The sequence below is a fragment of the Heterocephalus glaber genome, unplaced genomic scaffold (genome assembly GCF_053883595.1).
Source record: "Heterocephalus glaber isolate CG9 unplaced genomic scaffold, H.glaber_assembly_v1.0 deba00001472, whole genome shotgun sequence".
Lineage (NCBI taxonomy): Eukaryota > Metazoa > Chordata > Mammalia > Rodentia > Bathyergidae > Heterocephalus > Heterocephalus glaber.
Window position 1 is genome coordinate 84,998,856 of NW_028258315.1, and position 18,912 is coordinate 85,017,767.

General features: G+C 43.2%; 1 protein-coding gene across 14 annotated transcripts in view; it reads left to right on the plus strand.

Moving 5' to 3' along the window:
- Tbc1d5 (TBC1 domain family member 5) overlaps positions 1 to 18,043 on the plus strand; it is a 630,984-nt gene extending 612,941 nt beyond the window's left edge. For all 14 annotated transcript variants that reach the window (XM_087181487.1, XM_087181491.1, XM_087181488.1 and 11 more), the window contains 3 exons: positions 6,241 to 6,320; positions 7,609 to 7,752; positions 14,222 to 18,043. In XM_087181487.1, the coding sequence (XP_087037613.1) occupies positions 6,241 to 6,320; positions 7,609 to 7,752; positions 14,222 to 14,515 (518 nt within the window). In that variant the 3' untranslated portion in view covers positions 14,516 to 18,043. The remainder of the gene's footprint in view (positions 1 to 6,240; positions 6,321 to 7,608; positions 7,753 to 14,221) is intronic.
- The last annotated feature ends 869 nt before the right edge of the window (positions 18,044 to 18,912 follow it).

Below are 18,912 nucleotides of genomic sequence, written 5' to 3' on the forward strand. Positions count from 1 at the left end.
AAACTGAAAGGGTATTTGTTTTGCAAAACTCTACCAAAATTCTAATTTTATTACTTCCAGGTAATTGAGCAACTTGAAAGCCAAAGATTTAGAGACTGGAACTGAAAATTAGTGTTTTATTAAATCCAAACTTTTCCTGTCAACTTCAGAAGACCTTTTTTACGTGTTCATCTTTCCATCACTATAGTTAGCCCCTTTCTTGTCAGCCTGACAGTTGAGTAGAAAGCCACTGACAGTATTAACTTCTGTGACAGAGATTAGGCTATTTTTAGATTTTCCAAATTTCACACATAATTGCATGTGGGTGAGCAACCTATACTTGTCTGATCTATGAGCAGCTAGGCCATACTGCAGACTGTTTGCAGCAAGTATTTAAGCTGTTCACTCTGCTGGGTTTTCATGCCCACACCAGCCTGCTTGGAATTGAGATGTTTCCATTAGTTGTTTGGTATTTAGACACTTAAGTGTCTAGCAGCTTGTCTTTTTTTTTTTATTAAATTCTTTTCTTGGTACATTGTAGGTATACAACACAATTACATTTCTCATTGGGAATTGTACCTTTACATAATGCATCTTGGTTCTTATTTTTTCCCCATTCCTAGTCCTCCCTTCACACCCTCCATCCTGCCCTATTTACAAAGACTTTATTTCCATTTTTTCCATTTCTCAGCATTTTTCCTTTCCCTTCTTTCCTTTTCCCTGCCCCTCCCACTACCCCTACCCCTTTGGACCTTTTCTTCCTTCCTATTTTACATTATCGATTATTCATTCTAATGATTGGTACATTTTAGGTATACAATATAATGACATTCATCATTGGAAATTTGCACCTTTACATAGTCTCTCTTGGTTCTTATTTTTCACCCTTGCCTAGCCCTCCCTTCAACCCCTCCAGTCCTCTCTATTTACAAAGATTTTGTTCCTATTTTTCCATTTTCTCATATTAATCCCATTCCCTTCTATCCTTTCCCCTAGCCCTCCCACTTCCTTCCCCTTTGCCCCTTTTCTTCCTATTTCACATTACCTATTATACATTTAGTCCTTATTTACACTTTCAGTTTCTCACACCAGAGAAACTATTCGGTATTTACACATGTGTGTCCTATTTATTTCACTTAAGAGTATCGCATCATTGTGCATCCACTTAGCTATAAATGTCTCTAATTTCTCATTTTTTATGGCTGAGTAGTACTCCATTTTATTAAAAAACCACATTTTCTTTATCCAGTTTCCAGTTGATGGGCATTTGGGCTGTTTCCAAGTTTTAGCTATTACAAATTGCACATAGCAGCTTGTCTTTTCATTGATGATTTATACACGCAATGGGAGGATTAAATCCAATGAATAAAGAAATAAAGTGAATAAAGGAAGTATGCTTTTGTGGAGCATTCTGTAGCTTATAGTATTTTAGAATATTAAAGATAGAAAAGCCCTAGAAGACATATCAGCAAATCTTTATTTCATAGATAAGAAAGCCAGGGCTTATCTTTTCTTTTTTAGGAAACATGAATGGCACAGCTAGCTAGCAAAGAGTTCAGATCCAGTGTATTCCTGAGCTTCTTTTTCACAAATGATAGTACTCATGTAGATGCTTGCTGGGATGTTAGTGAGGTATGTGGCCACACAGAAATGAAAGCAGTGGATCCTGAGCTTCTGTATTGCTGGGTACTGTGCTGACAGTTCTGGGCTATCTCCTTTGCTCTTTAGAGCCACCCTATGGGGAGGCACCATTCCTGCCCTGCAGGCACAAAGATGGTTAGTGCCTTGCCCAGATCCACCTAGTTATAGATAGATGTAAGTTCTACTCCTACCCGTTTTCATTACCCCTGAGAAGGCTTATGTCACCTTTTGCACCAGCTGTTCAAAACATTTAGATAAAAACACCTTTTTTTAAAATTCTAGCACTGAAAAATATAAAGTTAAGAAATTGAAAAAGTATTTGGTGTGCCATTTCTGTTACTTTTAAAAGGCTAGAAATTTTTTGTGGCTTTCATATTTCATTAAAAATAGCGGAGTTGGGCCAGGGATTTAGCTCAGTGGTTCTGCCGCCTGCCTCACACAAGGTCCTGAGTTCGATCCCCAGTACCAAAAAAAAAATAGATCTGGACCGGGGATTAAGCTCAGTGGTTCTGCCGCCTGCTTCGCAACCACAAGGACCTAAGTTCGATCCCCGGTACCCCCCCCCCAAAAAATGATAGAAAAATAGAGGAGTTACCATGACAGTTATGTGAATAAGATTTTTATGAGTAATTTCTACAGAAATTACTCTAGCTAGTGGCTGTTTTCCTTTAGTTTCAGTGCTCTAGTAATTCTAATATACAATACTTAAGTATCAGAAGATAATAAAACTGTAATCTACAAGAAACAAAGATCCTTTATAGTATAATGTATTCTGCCTTTTTCTGTGATAAGTCATACATCATGTTGCAAATTTAAACATTTCATATTTCTGCCTTTACTATTTTAAGACATGAAAAGATTTTCTTTTCATGCAGATGAACTTACATAAAACAGTAGGCTTCTTACTAGGATATTGTATGTTAGTAGTGTTCATAAATGCTACCTTAAATCAGTCTATTGTGGAACTGGTTAGGAAAAGGATTTAATGGTCAGTAATCTTCATAAAATGGATTCTTCATAAAATTCTTGTTTTCAAAACATTTAACAGTCTCTGAGCAGGCCCTTTTGGTTTAATTTGGATTTCTGTGCCCTGGATTTTTTTTTAAAGTGAGCCAGGTTAGCTTAATTAATTGAAACAAGTTTACTCTTGAACATTATATTTGTATGTGAGTTTTCAGGGAGAAGCTCTGTGTTTTTATCCAATCCTAAAAAGTGATCTTTGATATCATCAAAAAATAAGTCTAAAGAATTACTGGGTGAGGGCACACAGCTGCTAAATCCAAGGCTCTGGATCTCTCTCTCTCTCTCTCTCTCTCTCTCTCTCTCTCCATAAGCCTTGATCTTCTTCTACATACTTGCAGAGTGATTTGTAGAACTCCTGCCACATTTTAGGCTTGCAGCTGGGTAAGAGTAAAGTCCCCAAAGGCATGAACTGAATCCCCCATGAGAAGCTTTCCCAGAGCGGTGTCACATGACACGGCTCTTATACTTCAGATTGGCCAGAGCAGTGTCACATGACCAACTCAGCTGCAAGAATAAGTGCATGCCTACAGTGCTGCCCTGAATAAAATCTCTTATGCTGGTGAGGAAGGAGTGGAGGGTGGAGTGGCCCACTAGCAGTGCTGCCAGCTCATTAGACCTAGAGTCATTGTGTATTGAGGAATGAGGTTCCTTAGTTGCTCATTCTCTGAGAGAGCTCTAGAGGACAACAAAGACAAGGGGTATTCATTGTACTGTCTTCCTAACACATCAGTATCATTCACCTTCTCTACCACTCCCCTTTTTCATCATACCGCTGCAAGTGTCCCTGCTGCCACTCTTGTGTAGAAGGCTCACAGCCAAGCAGGGCATCTGAGAAAAGTGGGCTAGGACTTCCTAATTCATAAGATTTTCAGGCAGTGTGGCCAGCATGATTTTGTAAGATCTTATGCAGAAAGTACCTCTATATTAAAGTAATAATCTGTGTTCCTAAACCCGGATGTGTAGAAATGTTGCTGTAAAGTTCCATTCTCATCAGTGTCAGTCTAAGGGTTTAAACTTGACAATCAAAAACAATTCAGATTTGGCTTCTACAGGCTTCCCCTTTTTGCTACGCCCCTGCTTTGTGAGTATGGCTTCCAGGGCCCAACTTTCCATTAGTTCCTTGGACCTAAGAGGCTCTTTATGCTTCCTACAGATGTCCTGATGCTCCCGCCTTCCTTGGTTGAGCTTTCTTGCAGGAGTAGAGAATTTTGACCCCTGCCAAGCCACCCAACTACCCTACCCTGCTGCCTTCACCAGCCCTCTGGCCCTTATAGCTGTGCTTTTAAAGTAGCCTTTTTCAGACCTTTAAAAGACCTGCGTAACTGGTTTTTGTGAGTTTTCTTCAGTTGGCTTTTGTTAATGTCTTACTGAGTGGATTCTTTTTTTTTTTTTTTAAGGGAGAACAAATTGTTATAAGCTTTCAAGAAAACCAAAACACATTTTCTCTGTAATTATATCTCTTTTATTCTGTTCCCATTCAACTTCTTGTTTTGGAGCAGGACTTTCTATTAGTCAAGAACTACGGTCAGGTTTTCAAAGTAAATAAAAGCTGCTGTTTTTCTGCTGCAGTATATAAGAGGACTTGTCAGCATAGTTTATAGATTTATTCTTACTGAAGTTTTAGGGATTTAGGATTTAGGTACATGGTCAGGCTGGAAGCATGTTGATGGGATCACTCTTTGTTTTGCCCCTTACTGGAACTACCTTTTAGAATAACAGTGTTTTGAAATGCAAGTTCCTGAAGTGTGTTTCCATGCTGGTTCATTCCTTAATTCATTCAATTCATACTTATTATGAACCCACAGTGCACTAGGTATTATTCTTAGGGTTGCAAATATATCCCTGAGCAAGAACATTTTCAAGAGTTTTATCCTGTTGGGGGAGGTCAACAATAAATAAGCCAGCACATACATTCAATGATGTAAGATGGTAAGTGGTAAAATATTTGATGTGATAAAACTAGAAAGTGACTTGGAGGCTACTTTTGTTGGGTGGGCAGGAAGACTATTCAGAGAAAACAGCATTGAAGCAGAATGTTTAACAAAAAGGGGGGGGCTGGTCTACATAGATTTGGAAACCAATGCCAGGCCAAGTGTGCTGGCTCTGCCTCAACCTGTGGGCACCAGGTGAGCAAAGGTCATATACTAGCTCTGGTGGCTGTTAGGACCAACCATGAACTCTTAAGAGTCACAGGTAGAACCTGGGATGATGTTAAATGAGTGACAGAATATATACCATATAAGACATTATAAATGGAGTAAGTTCTTTAAGCCCACAGAAAAGAATGCAGATGATGTTTGTGGGGTATGAACCTATTTATTGTAGCAATTCTTAAATGAGTATGCCTATCAGTAGTTTTTAAATGTGTTTAGTTGTTTATTCCTGCCCTGCCCCATGCATCCTCCTGTACATTCCCAGGGGTGTGTTTTCACTCTTCCTCCTGAGAATCCCACTTCAGTAAGCCACAGTCCTTGACAAGGCTATGCATGTCCTCCAGGGTTCTGGAGGGTAAGGACCATGTGTAATGTATTACTGTGCAACTGAATGTGATGCCAGGCCTGAGTCAGAAGCTAGCTTGGCAGGTCCTTTAGGTTAGGGCTGGAGGAAATACTCCTAATGTGGCTCTGAGCCATCTGGAGACAGAAAAACAGTTCCTGTGAAGATATTGGGTTAAGGCATGCCAACTCCATGGGCATCAGCATCTAAGGAGTCTCTCTAGTGCATTTTGTCCTTTGTTTTATGCTACAACCCACACAGCATAGGGTCCGATGCTGCGAAGAGCGGTGGGAGGTGAAGAAAAAAATGGAAAATAATAAGATACATACCAAGATTATTCTTGATAGCTGGGACCAGGTGGGACCATAGCCTGATGAGCTAATGACCGCCTGGCTCCACTGTGCTCTTTATTTATAGTGTAGGAAGGCGGGGTAGCTAGTGCCATGTGGCCTAGGCTGAACGTGATTATCTTGTGATCAGACCATGTGCAGAAAAGGAATAAAGATACATAATGTAACTGTCTCCTGGGGCTGTGCCAACCAGGATCTACAATCTTAAACAGACTGTGTCTGACTCTCTAATCTATGGAGGAGAAAGGGCGCAGGGAAGAGACGAAGGGCCATCTCAGCCCATGGCAGTTACACTATTACCTTGAAACAGTAACATGATTTAATCTTACAAACCCTTAAAGACAATTTATTAGTTTGAGTCATATGGGAGAAACTAGACTTTACAGAGGTCTGCTAACACCATTGGGCTGTAAGGCAGTGTAGGAAGCTCTGGCCACAAAGCTTCCTCCTTGAGATTGGACAGATGCTCCTGGCTGTTGGTCACATCCTTCATTAGTAAAAGGTGCCCTGGTTTTTCATTGGAAGTAAAACCATATCTGTCATGATCAAAGCATACTCTGCAATCTTGAGGGGAGGGCTGCATACCAGGCTTAGTGCTGCCCTCCCTACTCTCCATCTGTACTTTACAGGGCATCTTTGGTGTGATAGTTGCTATGAAATTTGGCAGAAAAATTCTCAACCTTGTCTAAAGTTGTGGTACGACAACATGTAAGTTATACTCATTTGTTATAAAATGTCATTCTATTTTCAGTAAATATCCAAGATGTGATTTTACAAGAAAATTTGGAAAAAGAAGACCAAATTCTGGTGTCCCTGGCAGGATTAAAACAGGTATGTGCACTACTCTGACATTATTATTGTGTCCTGCAGGCCACCCATTTGGTGCCTGTGTACCATGATATTACAACCACTGTCCCATTGCTCCTCATATCCTCCCAGGCAGAGCCCCTCCCAAATTTCTACTTCTCTATGCCCCTTGCTCCTTCTAGTAATTATGTCTTGTAGCCCAAATGGGTTTTACATTTCTCATCTTTCCCCTTCTTTATTCCTCATTGAGAGCTATTATGGTGTGGCCCAGCATCATGTTCAGTCAATCATTCATTCACAAATATAAGTATATCCTTGGAGTGTCATAATCACTACCTACAGCAGGTCTCACGCCCTCAAAAGCCAAAGTCACCTCAATCCTGCAGCTCTAAATAGGAATACAAATGTCAATGAGAAGGAGTATGTTGTTCCCAAATGTCTGCCTGTGTCATGAACAGCTCCAGCTCAGGTGGAGCCACTTTAGTAGATCAGGCTGCTCACTTGCCCTGGCTTTTCAGGCAAATGGTGCTTTTTTCTTTAAGGTAACTGCCAGAGATGTGATGCCCATGTTTGACCCTTGGGAAAACCTGGCCGGTAACACCCTGAAATTTTCCTTGGTCATTGCTAAGTCTTCAGCTTTGATAAAGTTGGGGGTTTTGCCCATTATATCTTTCTTATAGTAAAATGTTAACATTTGTACAATAGTATTTCCACCTTATCTGCAGGGGATAGATTCTAAGGCCCTCAGTGCATGTCTAAAACCATGGATAGTTCTGTATGTTTTTCCTATACATAAATATCTAGAATAAGGTTTAATTTATAAATGGGGCACAGTAAATTATAATAACATCATACTGTAATAAAAGTTATATTAATGTGGTATCTCAGAAACTTTTATTGTATTGAATTTGCCTTCCTTGTGATGGTATGAGATGATACAATGACTACTTGAAGAGATGAAGTGAGATGTTTGTGGTGTTTGGCCTCTATATACAGGTGACCTGAACACAAATATAGTGATACTGTGACATTTGATATAATAACCAAGACAATAGCATTTAGAGCATGGATACTCTGGACGATGTAATTCTAGGTAGGTTGAAATGGGACAGCAAGAGATTTCATCAGGCTACTCAGGATGGTGCATAATTCTTTATTTCAATTGTTAATTTCTAGAATTTTCTCTGATATTTTTGAACTGCAATGGACCACAAAGAGCTGAAACCATAGATAAGTCTACTTAGAATTTGAGAGATTCAGCTAGAATTTAAACAACTCATTCATTTTTTATTATATTCTATTTTGAAAATAGATCAAAGACATTCTGAAAGGTTCCCTGCGTTTCAATCAGAGCCAGCTGGAGGCCGAGGAGAATGAGCAGATCACCATTGCAGATGACCACTATTGCTCCAGCGGCCAGGGACACAGCAGCCAAGTTTCTGGGGCCACCAAACAGGTACAGTAGCTCTGATGAAGTATTACATTAACTCAGTGGGAACACAATGACAGAAGTTCTTCAAACTTATAAATGAGAAAAGCCCTACCAGATTATTTCAGATCACCACATGTGAAGTTCAGCTGTGAAATACCACAAGTAGCCCAAGCCAGGGATTCTGTATCCAGCTGTGTAGGTTGTACACTCTAGTACTAGAGGTGCTGCTATTCACTATGGTAGTTGAGACTAAGGACTCTTAGAGTTCTGCAGTGCATAACCTATAAACCTGTGTGCAGCAGCACTGGCCTAAGCCTCCTACCATTCTCATTTTATGAGACTCAAAGCCAGATCTGTCACAATTATTGGTCAGTTGGCCTCAGCTTGTGTCTCCATTCCTTTAGCACAAGCAGTACTTTCCATGCTTTCCTAGTGCTGTCTTCAGTGGATTTCACTTGGCTTGAACCTTTTTTTTTAACCAAAGTTACTTTCTTGCCTTCATGGAAAAGAACTTGTAGTTAATGTCCATCTTCTAAGGCAAGGGTCACTAAACTTTTTCTATAATGGGCCAGATAGTAAATATTTTAGGATTTCCAGGCCACATATGGTTGTCTCTGTCTTTGTCACTCTTCAGTCTCTGAAGCAAAATACCCAATTGTCTTACTTTTTTCTCATTGCTGAGACAAAATACCTGATATCCAAAGTTAGAGGAGGAAAGGCTAATTTAGCTCACAGTTTGTAGAGGTTTCAGTCTATAATTGTCTGGCTCCAAGGCCAGGTAGCACATGGCAGAGGGACAATAGTCCATGGTGCCGGAAGACAGCAAAAGGAACAAGGGAGAAGAGAAGTCTCTTCTGTCCCTTATATTGTATCCGGACTACCAGGACTAGGGCAGTGCCAAACCAATGTACTGATTTAGTAATCACACCTCCATAATCCCAGCACCGTATACTCTAGATTCAGCCACCTATGACTGCATGAGGATTTGGGGGGACATCTAGACCCAAATCATAACACCAACCCATACAGTTTAAAGGAGAGTTTTATTTGGCTCACAATTTCCTATGGGTACAGTCCAAATTTTGCTGGCTCTAAGGCAGAAACAGCATGGTGGAAGGGCCTGGCAGAGGAGAGCTGCTTATCCCATGGCAGCCAGGAAGAGGAGGAGGCGTCTGGGAGCCTTCCAGCATGTGCCACCAGTGACCCACCTCTAATGAGGCCCCACCTCCTAACAGCAGTTCAGCTATGAACTCATCAGTGGACTAATCCACTGAAGAATATAGTGCCCCAATGAGCCAATAACCTTCCAAATACAAGAGTCTTTGGAGGGGCATTTTATATCTAAAACACAACAACCACCTTTTAAAAATGTGTGAATCATTCTGTGGTTGAGGACCATGCAAAAACAGGCTATCAGTCAGATTTGGCAATAGTTTGCTGACTTTTGCTCTCAGGTATCAAAATTGTACAGAAGTTATAATAAAATCAGGGGATTAGACTCAGAAGGGCACAAAGGCGGCTGATCTACCTGCTTAGCAAGACCTTAAGTAGCAGTGGGAGACACTTTTTTCCCCGACCTGGGGGAAAAGTATAAAGTGGGGTAGTCATCCTCCAGTAGACTCAAAAACTGGGAGTGGTTTCCCTTCTTGGTCAAAGATTTAACCTTCATTCTTGTTAACTTTTATTTCTTTTGGAGTCCCTCCTTCTGATACACGGCCATAAAACACTGTACATAGGGAATTTCATCCCATTTTCCCCTCCTCCTTACAGAATAAATCTGGTTGCAGAATAGTATTATACTTTAGAGACCCATCCTCAGGCCATTTCTTCTGGCTCCCAGATCATATAGTTGCCATAATGCGTTCCAAAGAAAAAGACCATCTGTTTCTTATTCATTGACAAATACTCACACATCTGCCAGTGATGGAGACAGCCCAGCAGTCTCTCCTGTAGTATGGATGCCTGTTTGCCTGTACTAGCTGTTGTGATTTAAATATGAAGTGTCCCCCAATAATGCAAGTATTGAAAGGGGTTCATAGCTGAATGGACTATTAGGAGGTGGGACCCAGATGAAGGAAGTAGGTTACTAGGGGTATGTCTCTGAAGGCTATATCCTGTTCCTAGCCCCTTCCTCTCTCTGTAGCTCTTCTGCTTGGCTTCCCAGCTGCCATGAGCTGAACAGCTTTCCTGACGTGCCCTTTCTTCCTTGGAGCTAGCAGGTCATGGACTTGAAATTGTGAGCCAACCTTTTCTCCCTTAATTTGGATATGTCAGGTATTTTGTCCCAACAAGGAAAAGCTAATTAATACACCAGCCACTTAAAGGCTGGCAAAAATGGTCAGAATGCAAAAATGCAAATCCCACAACTCTACAATTTATAATATTTAAATTTTGGTCCAGTATAAAAAGATTTCAGAACATTTAAACTCATTACAAGGGGGGTTTCCAGAATATCAGAAAGTCACATTTCTCTCTGGAACTTTAGGATTTGATTTCTTTTACCTTGATATAGATCTGCAAAGTTTTCTGTATTGAGGCTTTCAGCAGTCAGGTAGCCCTGAACAGCCTCCATTTCAGCCTTTCCCAGAGATCCGACCATCGTGTGTACTTCCCTGACCTGGGTCCTCCTTCAGTTTATTACTGGGGCTCAGTTAGCCTACTCCAGGGTCTGGTACTACTCGCTGATCTGAAGGAACTTTCAAAGAAGGTTCAGAGTGGCTGCTAAGTTTGTCCAGATGACGGCAGGCAGAGCCAGCAAGTCAAGTGCCAAGAGGGAGCCTTCACGTATCAGCACAGGAGATAGCCTGGGAGAGCTGCCGCAGTCCTACTTGGGTCACCAGCATGTAACTGAACACAGTAGATTCACACCTTCATGAGTGAGGGCAAAACCAGTAAGCACAACCAAGATAGAGGAGTGGCAACAGGCTTATTACCAGTAGCAAATGAGAAGAGCATTGGGGATGACTCCAGAATAGTGTCTCCTTGAACAAAGGAATCAAGAGAATTTTGTTGGGGAGACTTAACATATTCATATTAGAGAGACTTGTCATCACATGTAGAAGTGGACACATCCCTGCATATGTAGAGTTAAAGATCACGTTTCCTACATTGCACATTTAAGGTGGCAGACAGGAAAACCTCTAGGGCAGAGAATTTAGCATTCTAAGGAGATTATAATGAGCAAAATTTACTCTAGGTCACCTAAAAGAGGGGCTGAGTGACTGGAGCTGCTTTGAATGGTCCCTTGTAGTCTTCACTGGAAGTCCTTATCTGAAACAAATTGAATTATGTTAGCCATCATCATAGGAGGCAGCAGCTTCACCCTAACAGTTCCTGCCTAGCAGCTAAGAAACCCACCAGTTCCACCTGCTACCTCCATACCCAAGATGAACTAGTTCTGGGATATATATGAGAGGAAATGTTTTATGCCCTTGTTCTTACAGGGCTCATTCAGACACAGCCAGGAGACCCTTCACCTCTGCATGCGTTTCTGAGACATAGCCCCTTCAGGGCCTGAAGACCCGACAAGGGAAAACAGAAGGGCTTCTGTTCCCTGCTGTGGCCCCTTTTCTGTAATATTTAGTAGTTTGTTGAAAAGAAAACCGTGCTCTTGAAGATTTTACTGAGGAAGGGATAAGGAAGGAACCCGTGCTCTTCTCTCTCCTTGAGAGGAGGGAAGGCAAGAAAAATATCAGATGCAAGCAAATCAGAAAGACTAAGTACATGGAGCCTTCTACTGCAAAGCCCAAGAGTCTGGACTAGATTGATAAGGAATCTGACAGGCAGGAATGCGTGCATTCCAAGGCTTGGAGCTGGTTGAATTTTTCCTTCTTATGGCATATTGGGGGAGAGGTGGGAGATTCTGTCTGTCAAAGGTGAGCTTTGTCCAGGACTGTGCCATCCCAAGTGTGCCAAGTGGGAATTCTGAAAGCTTCCAAATGTGTACTGGGGGCCTGCTCTGCCAGGTACTAAGTGTTCAGGGTTATACGATATAGTCTGTGCTATCATGAGCTTCTAAGTACAGGTGGCCAGGAGTGGGGAGAACAGTGCTAGGCCGGTTCTGGAGATGCCTTCAGGAGAGATGTTAGGTCTGCAGTGCACTGTGGGATAGCTTGTCCCTAACTTAGGACTGGCTTGCCCCACCGTGAGGTCAGCCGTGGGCTCCTGCCAGTGCCCCTCCCCATCAGGAACTGTGAAGAGGCATTCCCTCTGTGGGAATGCCTATGTCTGCTCCCCACTGTTTTGGTGCTCATGTGGCACATGTTCTATTTGATTTACCAATCTTACCTCAAGCTCTGAAAACAGCAGACACATGAAACTGTATTCTTCGAAGCAAAAAAAAAAATCTTTTAAGATGTCACTCCTAAAGGGACATGTGAACTCCCACATCTATCACAGGAGAAGGCAGGACTTTTGTCAGACCCAGGATTCATCAGTCAGCACAACCCATCACATGCCTTACTGGTACTTGGGTTCCAGGTTTTTCGTTTTGTTTTTTTAATATCTTTCTATGTCATACTATAGCCATTCTAATTGCTCAACTCTTGTGTTTAGCATAAACAGAGGACTGACTTGGGAATTTACAAAACTTGAGTAAATTATATAAATGGTATGTGATGTTGGCCAAGCTACCAGGTTCCCTATCTGGGCTTCCTTTCATGATCTGTAATACTGACAAGGAAGAAGTGAGGGTTAAAAAAGAAAATAAAATTAAAAGTTTCTGTCAGCTCTAACTTGCTTTATCTAAGCCAGGCTATGGCTCTTATCTGGGAATCAGATAGAGTAAGGGGAAGAACCATCCTTACTTCTGGTTATGGGCTGTCAGAACTATTTCTCCTCTTCAGAGTATTGCTGATGTCTCCCTGTAAGTGGCCATGGTATCTTTGTAATAGAGGAACCGCTATGAAAGCAAGAGCACTGAACGTGCTCTTTCATTTTCAGCCTGAGGTAAGCTCTCCTGAGCCATCCCACCCGGAGCCCTGTTAGGAGAAATTAAGGCTGGCACAGTTTACAGTGCCTGATAGCAGACCACACTCAGAGCAGAAGGTTAAACCTGAGGTCCTGTGTTGATTCCCCAGTGGCTTTGGGTGCTTCCTGCCTGTGTGGAGGAGAATCCCCACTCCCCAAGGTAGCATGGCTGTTTCCAGTGCTCTTTACAGAGACAGCAGTGGGGATGAGCCTCCAACTCAGAAAAGAGACAGCCCTTCTTTATCCAGCAGCCCTATGTCAGTGCCATTTTCTATCATTCCTCTCCTACCAGAGTGCCTTGTATTCACAGAATGTCATCAGCTTCAGAATTCAAAATGGGGGGCCTCCGAGCCTGCTGTAACCTTAAAACTGTTTCTGCTTTCCAGCTGTCTGAAAGAGCCTGAGCCATTATTTAGCCACTTCCCTCCATATTACAAAGAAAGACATGAGATTTGGACAAGGCCCTGGCAGTGAGGCAGCAAGGCCAGATTTCCCTCGGAAGTGCTGCCAATTCCATTCAAGGCACTGTACACAGCCCCCAGATGGCCTAGGCTGTGCCAGTCAGGAAGCCAAGGGATGCAGAGGGCACTTTTGACTTCAGAACTTGCTCTAGTTTCCCCCTGTGCTGCCAGTAGGCAGGTTGGCGAGGCTGTGTGGGCACTCCATCAGTGTATGTCAACCCTGGAGAATGTCTTGTTTCTGCCAACTGGCATCAGACATCCTTGGTCAAATTATAGTTTTGCTAACCCAAAACCTTTACCTGTGTCGATGGATGTTAATGTCCTTAAATTTAAAAATAAAAGGCCTCTCCTGATTGCTTAGAAAAAAAAGAACTGTAGACTAAAGCAATTCTATCTCTATAGTATGCAATTAATTGCCATTCTTGGTTTTCCTACTTATAGAAGCTATACTTAACACTATTGCCCCAGGATACCACCAAGTGCATACCAAAATGAGCTTGCTCTGAGATTTATGAGATAATACAGTAGGCCCTCTGAAAGCTATTCTTCAAGCTGGTAGTAAAACCACTCCAAATGTGGCAGCTCACATTAGGGAACCAGTCTTGTGAGGTTCACATCTGCACGCATCATCTCACTTCACTGACCACACTCTAGGAGGGAAATACAGCCTTTATTCCTGTTTCACAGATGAGAAAATTAAAGCTTTTGGAGGATAAGGGGTTTGTACTAGAGGTTCCACATGAGACTGGGAGGGATGCTACCTGCCACCTGTTGCTGACTCCTGAGCCTGGCCTCTAGCATAGATGCAGCTTACCAAGCAGGCACCTGGCTTTGTTCTGCTGGGAAGCCAGCATTCAGCTTCAGAGGGCTCAGGATGCTATAGATCCTAAATGCTAAATACTTGGGCTTCCAGACCGCAGGACCAAACACTGCATCTTCCCAAGGTAGAGCACAGGGTAAGGTGGCCAGACATCCTGGAGTGTTCCCCAGATCACAGAGCCCTCTACTCAGTTCTCTGTAAGTTTCTTCTTTCATTCACCTGTTATTTTCTCCATATTTCACAGGCCTCTTCAGAAACAACAGGGTGCAAAGACAGAGGGAGTTCAGATGACTTCATCTTGGTTTCCAAGGAAGATGAGGGGAGCACTGCCAGGGGGCCATTCTCAAGCCAGGCCCAGCCTCTTTGCAACCTCAGAAGCGCATCTGGGAAAAACCAGGCCCCAGCCTGCTCCCCACTGGTGTTCTCAGACCCACTGATGAGTCCAGCTTCAGCTTCCTCCAGCAACCCCAGCTCCAGCCCTGATGATGACAGCAGCAAGGACTCTGGCTTCACCATTGTAAGCCCCTTGGACATTTGACCACAAGGACCCAGCCATCCCCTCAGTGGCCTTAAGGCTTTTCCAACAGAGACGCATCTGATATCAGCACTTCTTTCCCAGCATGTGTTTGGCAGTGGTACATCCTTTGGAACCCTTTGCAAGAAGCAAATATGGCCACAAAGCACACAGAGCAATTATGTTCACCAAAATGCAAGCAGAGCTTTCTGGGTCCTCACTTGACGTGCACATTGCCCTTGCTCTGAATTAGAGCTGGATTAAGTACACAGCACCACACTCACTGTCAGAAAAGATAACACCACACTCAGAATTACTCTTCCTCTGTTCCCTCCTCCCCCAACTAAGAGGGTCCAATCACCCCATCAGTTATACTTAGGAGGAAGAGAAGTTGGCTTCAAATCTTCCCCTCCCTCAACATCAGCCACAGAAAACTTGGTCGATATCAGGAAAAAATTACTCAGTGAAAGTCTGTCTCAACCTACTTCATCCCTATCTTGGGAAGCCATATAGTAGAACCAAGTGCAATAGAATCACCTAGAGAGTGGATTCCAGGGCTAGGGAAAACCTGTTACTGACTTCTCAGTTATAATGATCTTTAGAAAAAGGGTCTAAACTTAGGAATCATACTTAGGTATGATGTGGTATTATATTCTTTTCATTTGTTAAAGAATACATTTAAAGTCCTGAGGCTTGAATATACTTTAACCATTACTGTTTCTCCAGAAATAGTTGTATTTCATCTTTTAGACTCTTTCCTATCCAAAAAAAAAAAAGGTCACTTTAAGCCAGTCTTAGCTGCACTGATTTCAGAAGTTATAGGAATATTATTATCCTGAGTTGGAATATTATTATCTTGAGTTGGAAAATGTGACCCTGACTTAGATTATGGGATCAACATCTTTCAGTCAATTTTCTGGTAAAGCTTCTCTAGTTTCAGAGCTGTATTTATCTGTTAACTGGGGAGTCAGGGAAAATACCCATGCTGGAGCCCATCCATAGCCTTAAGGTAGCAGGGGCAGAGAATTCGACCTGGAGTCCCTTCTATAAGAAGCAGGGCTTCCTTGAGAACATTCCAGGTGCCTAGAGGATGCAGGGTTTCTACACAGCCCTTTCCCTTTCTAAGATTCAGTTCAGGACCTGTACTCAGCTGTGAACTCTGTATCCTGGGCACCATTTCCAGGAGGTACCTTCCTGAGCTTCAGCACAGATGACAGGCTCTGCCCTCCTCAGTTGGCAGCTTAGGAAGCCATGATGGACACAAAGCAGCATGAGCCCTTTCTCTCCTTAAAGGAAGAAGACTCTGGAAAGGACACCTCTCCTCACCTCCACCTAGGCAAGCTGCAGGGGGCCAGAGGGTTGCTTACCAACACAGGGCACATTTCACCTCAGGGAGGACTGGCTCTCTAGGTCTCTGAGCAGTGGCAGCTTTGTGATAACTGTAAATGAAAGCTAAGCATGAAAGTGTTTGTACCCACCCACGGCTCACCATGTATTTCTCTGATGACAAGTGTGATAATGACATTTCCCACTCCAGCTACAAGAAAATGGGATGACTCTCAAGTCACCCACTGCAAAGTAGGTTCTAATTGGCTCTATGGTTTGATCATAAACTCTGGCAGAGAAATCTCTCAGAGCATCACCATATTAAGGCAAATAACAATTCTGGTTTTGCCAGCTACCAGGGTTGTCTGGTCTTCCCCAGTTGGGCATTTGCTTGACAGGTACACTGATACCTCTCTGGCTTCTGCACCTTTGAGTAAGTTGTTACCAGTACATGTCCCTGCGACAACTCTTTGTAAGCTCCAGGGTCCCCATACAGTGAGTGGCTTGCACCAGTGCAAAGGGTGCCACAGTTGCTGTCTCACAAAGGATTTGCCTGTGGAAGGTGTCTGTGTTCTGTTCTGTGAGGTGTGGAGCTGTCCTGCCAGGATCCTAGGACAGAAACCAAAGGACCAAGCTGGCTGTCTCATTACAGCTAGACCACTGTCATCTGCTCACCGCAGCATCTCCTTTGCCCTGACAGCTAGTGTAAGATCTGAGTGTCAGTGGCCACCCACCAGGCCAAGAAGGCTGCAGGCTGGTTCCCTGCCATTGTCTGGGCATTTAGTAGTTGCCCCAAAATTTCCAGCCCTGCACATAGGCCAGGGGCAGGTCCTCTTCCTTCCTCATGTGCTTCTGTGTCAGTGCCACGTGAGAACTGAGCTCACTCAGAGGTGTTGCTTCCAGCCCCTCAATAAGCTCCCCCCTCCTCAGAGGAAAGAAATATGAGAGGGCTGGGGCATGGATATACCAGCCCCAGACTCACAGAGTTAGAGCATCCTAATGTTTTTGCTAAGTGACTTTTTTATTCTTTGGTGAGCATTGTTTGCATTTTTATTAGTTACAGTGCTATTAAAGAGTATGTGTTCTTTTTTTGTTTTTTAAATCAGGTACTTATGTTTCAGTGCACATTTTTTAAAATTCTTGATATATGAAGCCTTTTTAAAAACAAATATGGTAATCAATGGAATGTCTCATTTTGATTAGCAGTTAAATAACATACATTAAGCTTAGATTAATTCCCATTTTCATCTTTTTTTATATACATGTTCCTATGTGTTTCATGCATTCCACTCATCATACTGGAAATCTGAGTTAAAATTTACCTGTTAAATTACACTTGAGAATTAGTCTACTAGAGAAAGAAATTTAGTTATTTTGCCTTATTCCATGTGTATGTCAAAGGGGTCATATAACACTTTAAAAATTTAATTATACTGGGTTATTCTTGCAGAAATGGCCTCTTAATATTCAGTGCTAACTGCAATCTGGGAAGAAATAATAGCACTGCAGAATGAATGGGACTCTAAAAATAACTAGGTCCTCCCTGTGGTTTGCCTTCTCCAGTATGACTGAGCTATATCAGTCCCCGCAGTGCCAAGGCACTGCTGCAGGGGTCTGGGTGCCACCCTTCACAGAAGTACCGCCTTTACTTTACCATGCTCTCTCCTAATGAAAACCTGTCTTACCTGATCCATGTTTACTTTTTGTTTTTATTTTAATGTTTTCCAAGAAACTGCCCCCTGGGGGAGGTCATTACAGAATAAGTGTGTGAAGACTTGGGTCTCCATATGCTACGGAGCCAGTTCCATCTGCCCCTGGGTACACGTGCCTGGCCCAGCCTGTATGTCCAGAGCGGCAATGGGAAGCCTTGGAGCAGGGTGCAGGGCTGGACTGGGCTGAGGACAGCAGCCAGCAGGCCCAGCTTCCTTCACACAGGTCAAGTTACTTTCTCAGTGTTAACTTCCAAAAGGTCTCTTTATAGTGTTGGGAAAAAACAAAGTTTGTGTGAAGAGCGTGAAGACCACCTTGATATAACCCTTGTCATAATGACTTTCCTCACAGTGCCACAATTCATTTGATTTATGGAATACTCAGCAGTGCCATTTATATCCTATCACTTTTTCTCATCCATCTTTATGCTGAAATTCATACTGATCTAAGAAATGATTATCCTTGGCAAAGTGATCCCATTCTGTACAGTTATAATAAAAAATAATGTGAAATGGAGATTGTGGCTTGACTTGTTCCAGGCAGAGGTGGGCACAGGGTTGAGCAGGCATAGACTACCCAGCCCTGGACCAGAGGCCAGTACAGCCTCACATGCCCCAGTGCTGAGGCTTAAGACCCCAGTTCCCCTTCTTTCTGATTCAGGACAGTTGCTGAACCTCCTGGGCCTCACTTTCCTTTTCTGCAAACAGGATACTGCTAGGTGACTGAGGATTACACAAGATAGAATGTTTGGAGCCCGAGGCACATTGCCTTACAGGTAGTTTGAAGGGTTCTTGATCTGGAAGTCATGGGGTCCCACCCTTTGGTTGACAGCCATGGACCCCAGGGGCCTAGGGCCTACCCTGAAGCAGTCTTTCATGGCCTGCGGGTCCTACACATCATTTTGGAGAGCAGCACTCAGAGTGTTAACAACTAGAAAGGGTGGCAGAGCCAGGACTATCAGTACCTTAGTTTGTATGTTTGGGCCTATCTTCAGCCTGCCTGTAGTCCCAGGCCCAGTTAGCAAGGGGATTCCCCTCCTGTAGGTCACAATGCCTCCTGCAGGGCCTGGTGCCCACCTCAATGCGTTTGAGTACGGGTGACCTGGATTTCCCCAGTGGTTTCAGCCACACGTGCACTAGAATCTGCCTCCAGGAGCACCTCACCCACGTCCCTGGAGATTAACCAGTGCTGCTGGAGCTTCTGTCCTGGCTACACCTGCATGGACGGGCTTTACCTGAGCCTGAAGAAGCGCTCTGCTACGGGGAAGTGCAAGGGGACTGATGTGAACAGAACCCATGCATAAACGCAGCTGCCCCTCTCACCTTTGATGGGGCCAGGGCAGACCCTCTGCATGTGAATTCTGGATTCCAGCCCAGGTTGCCAAC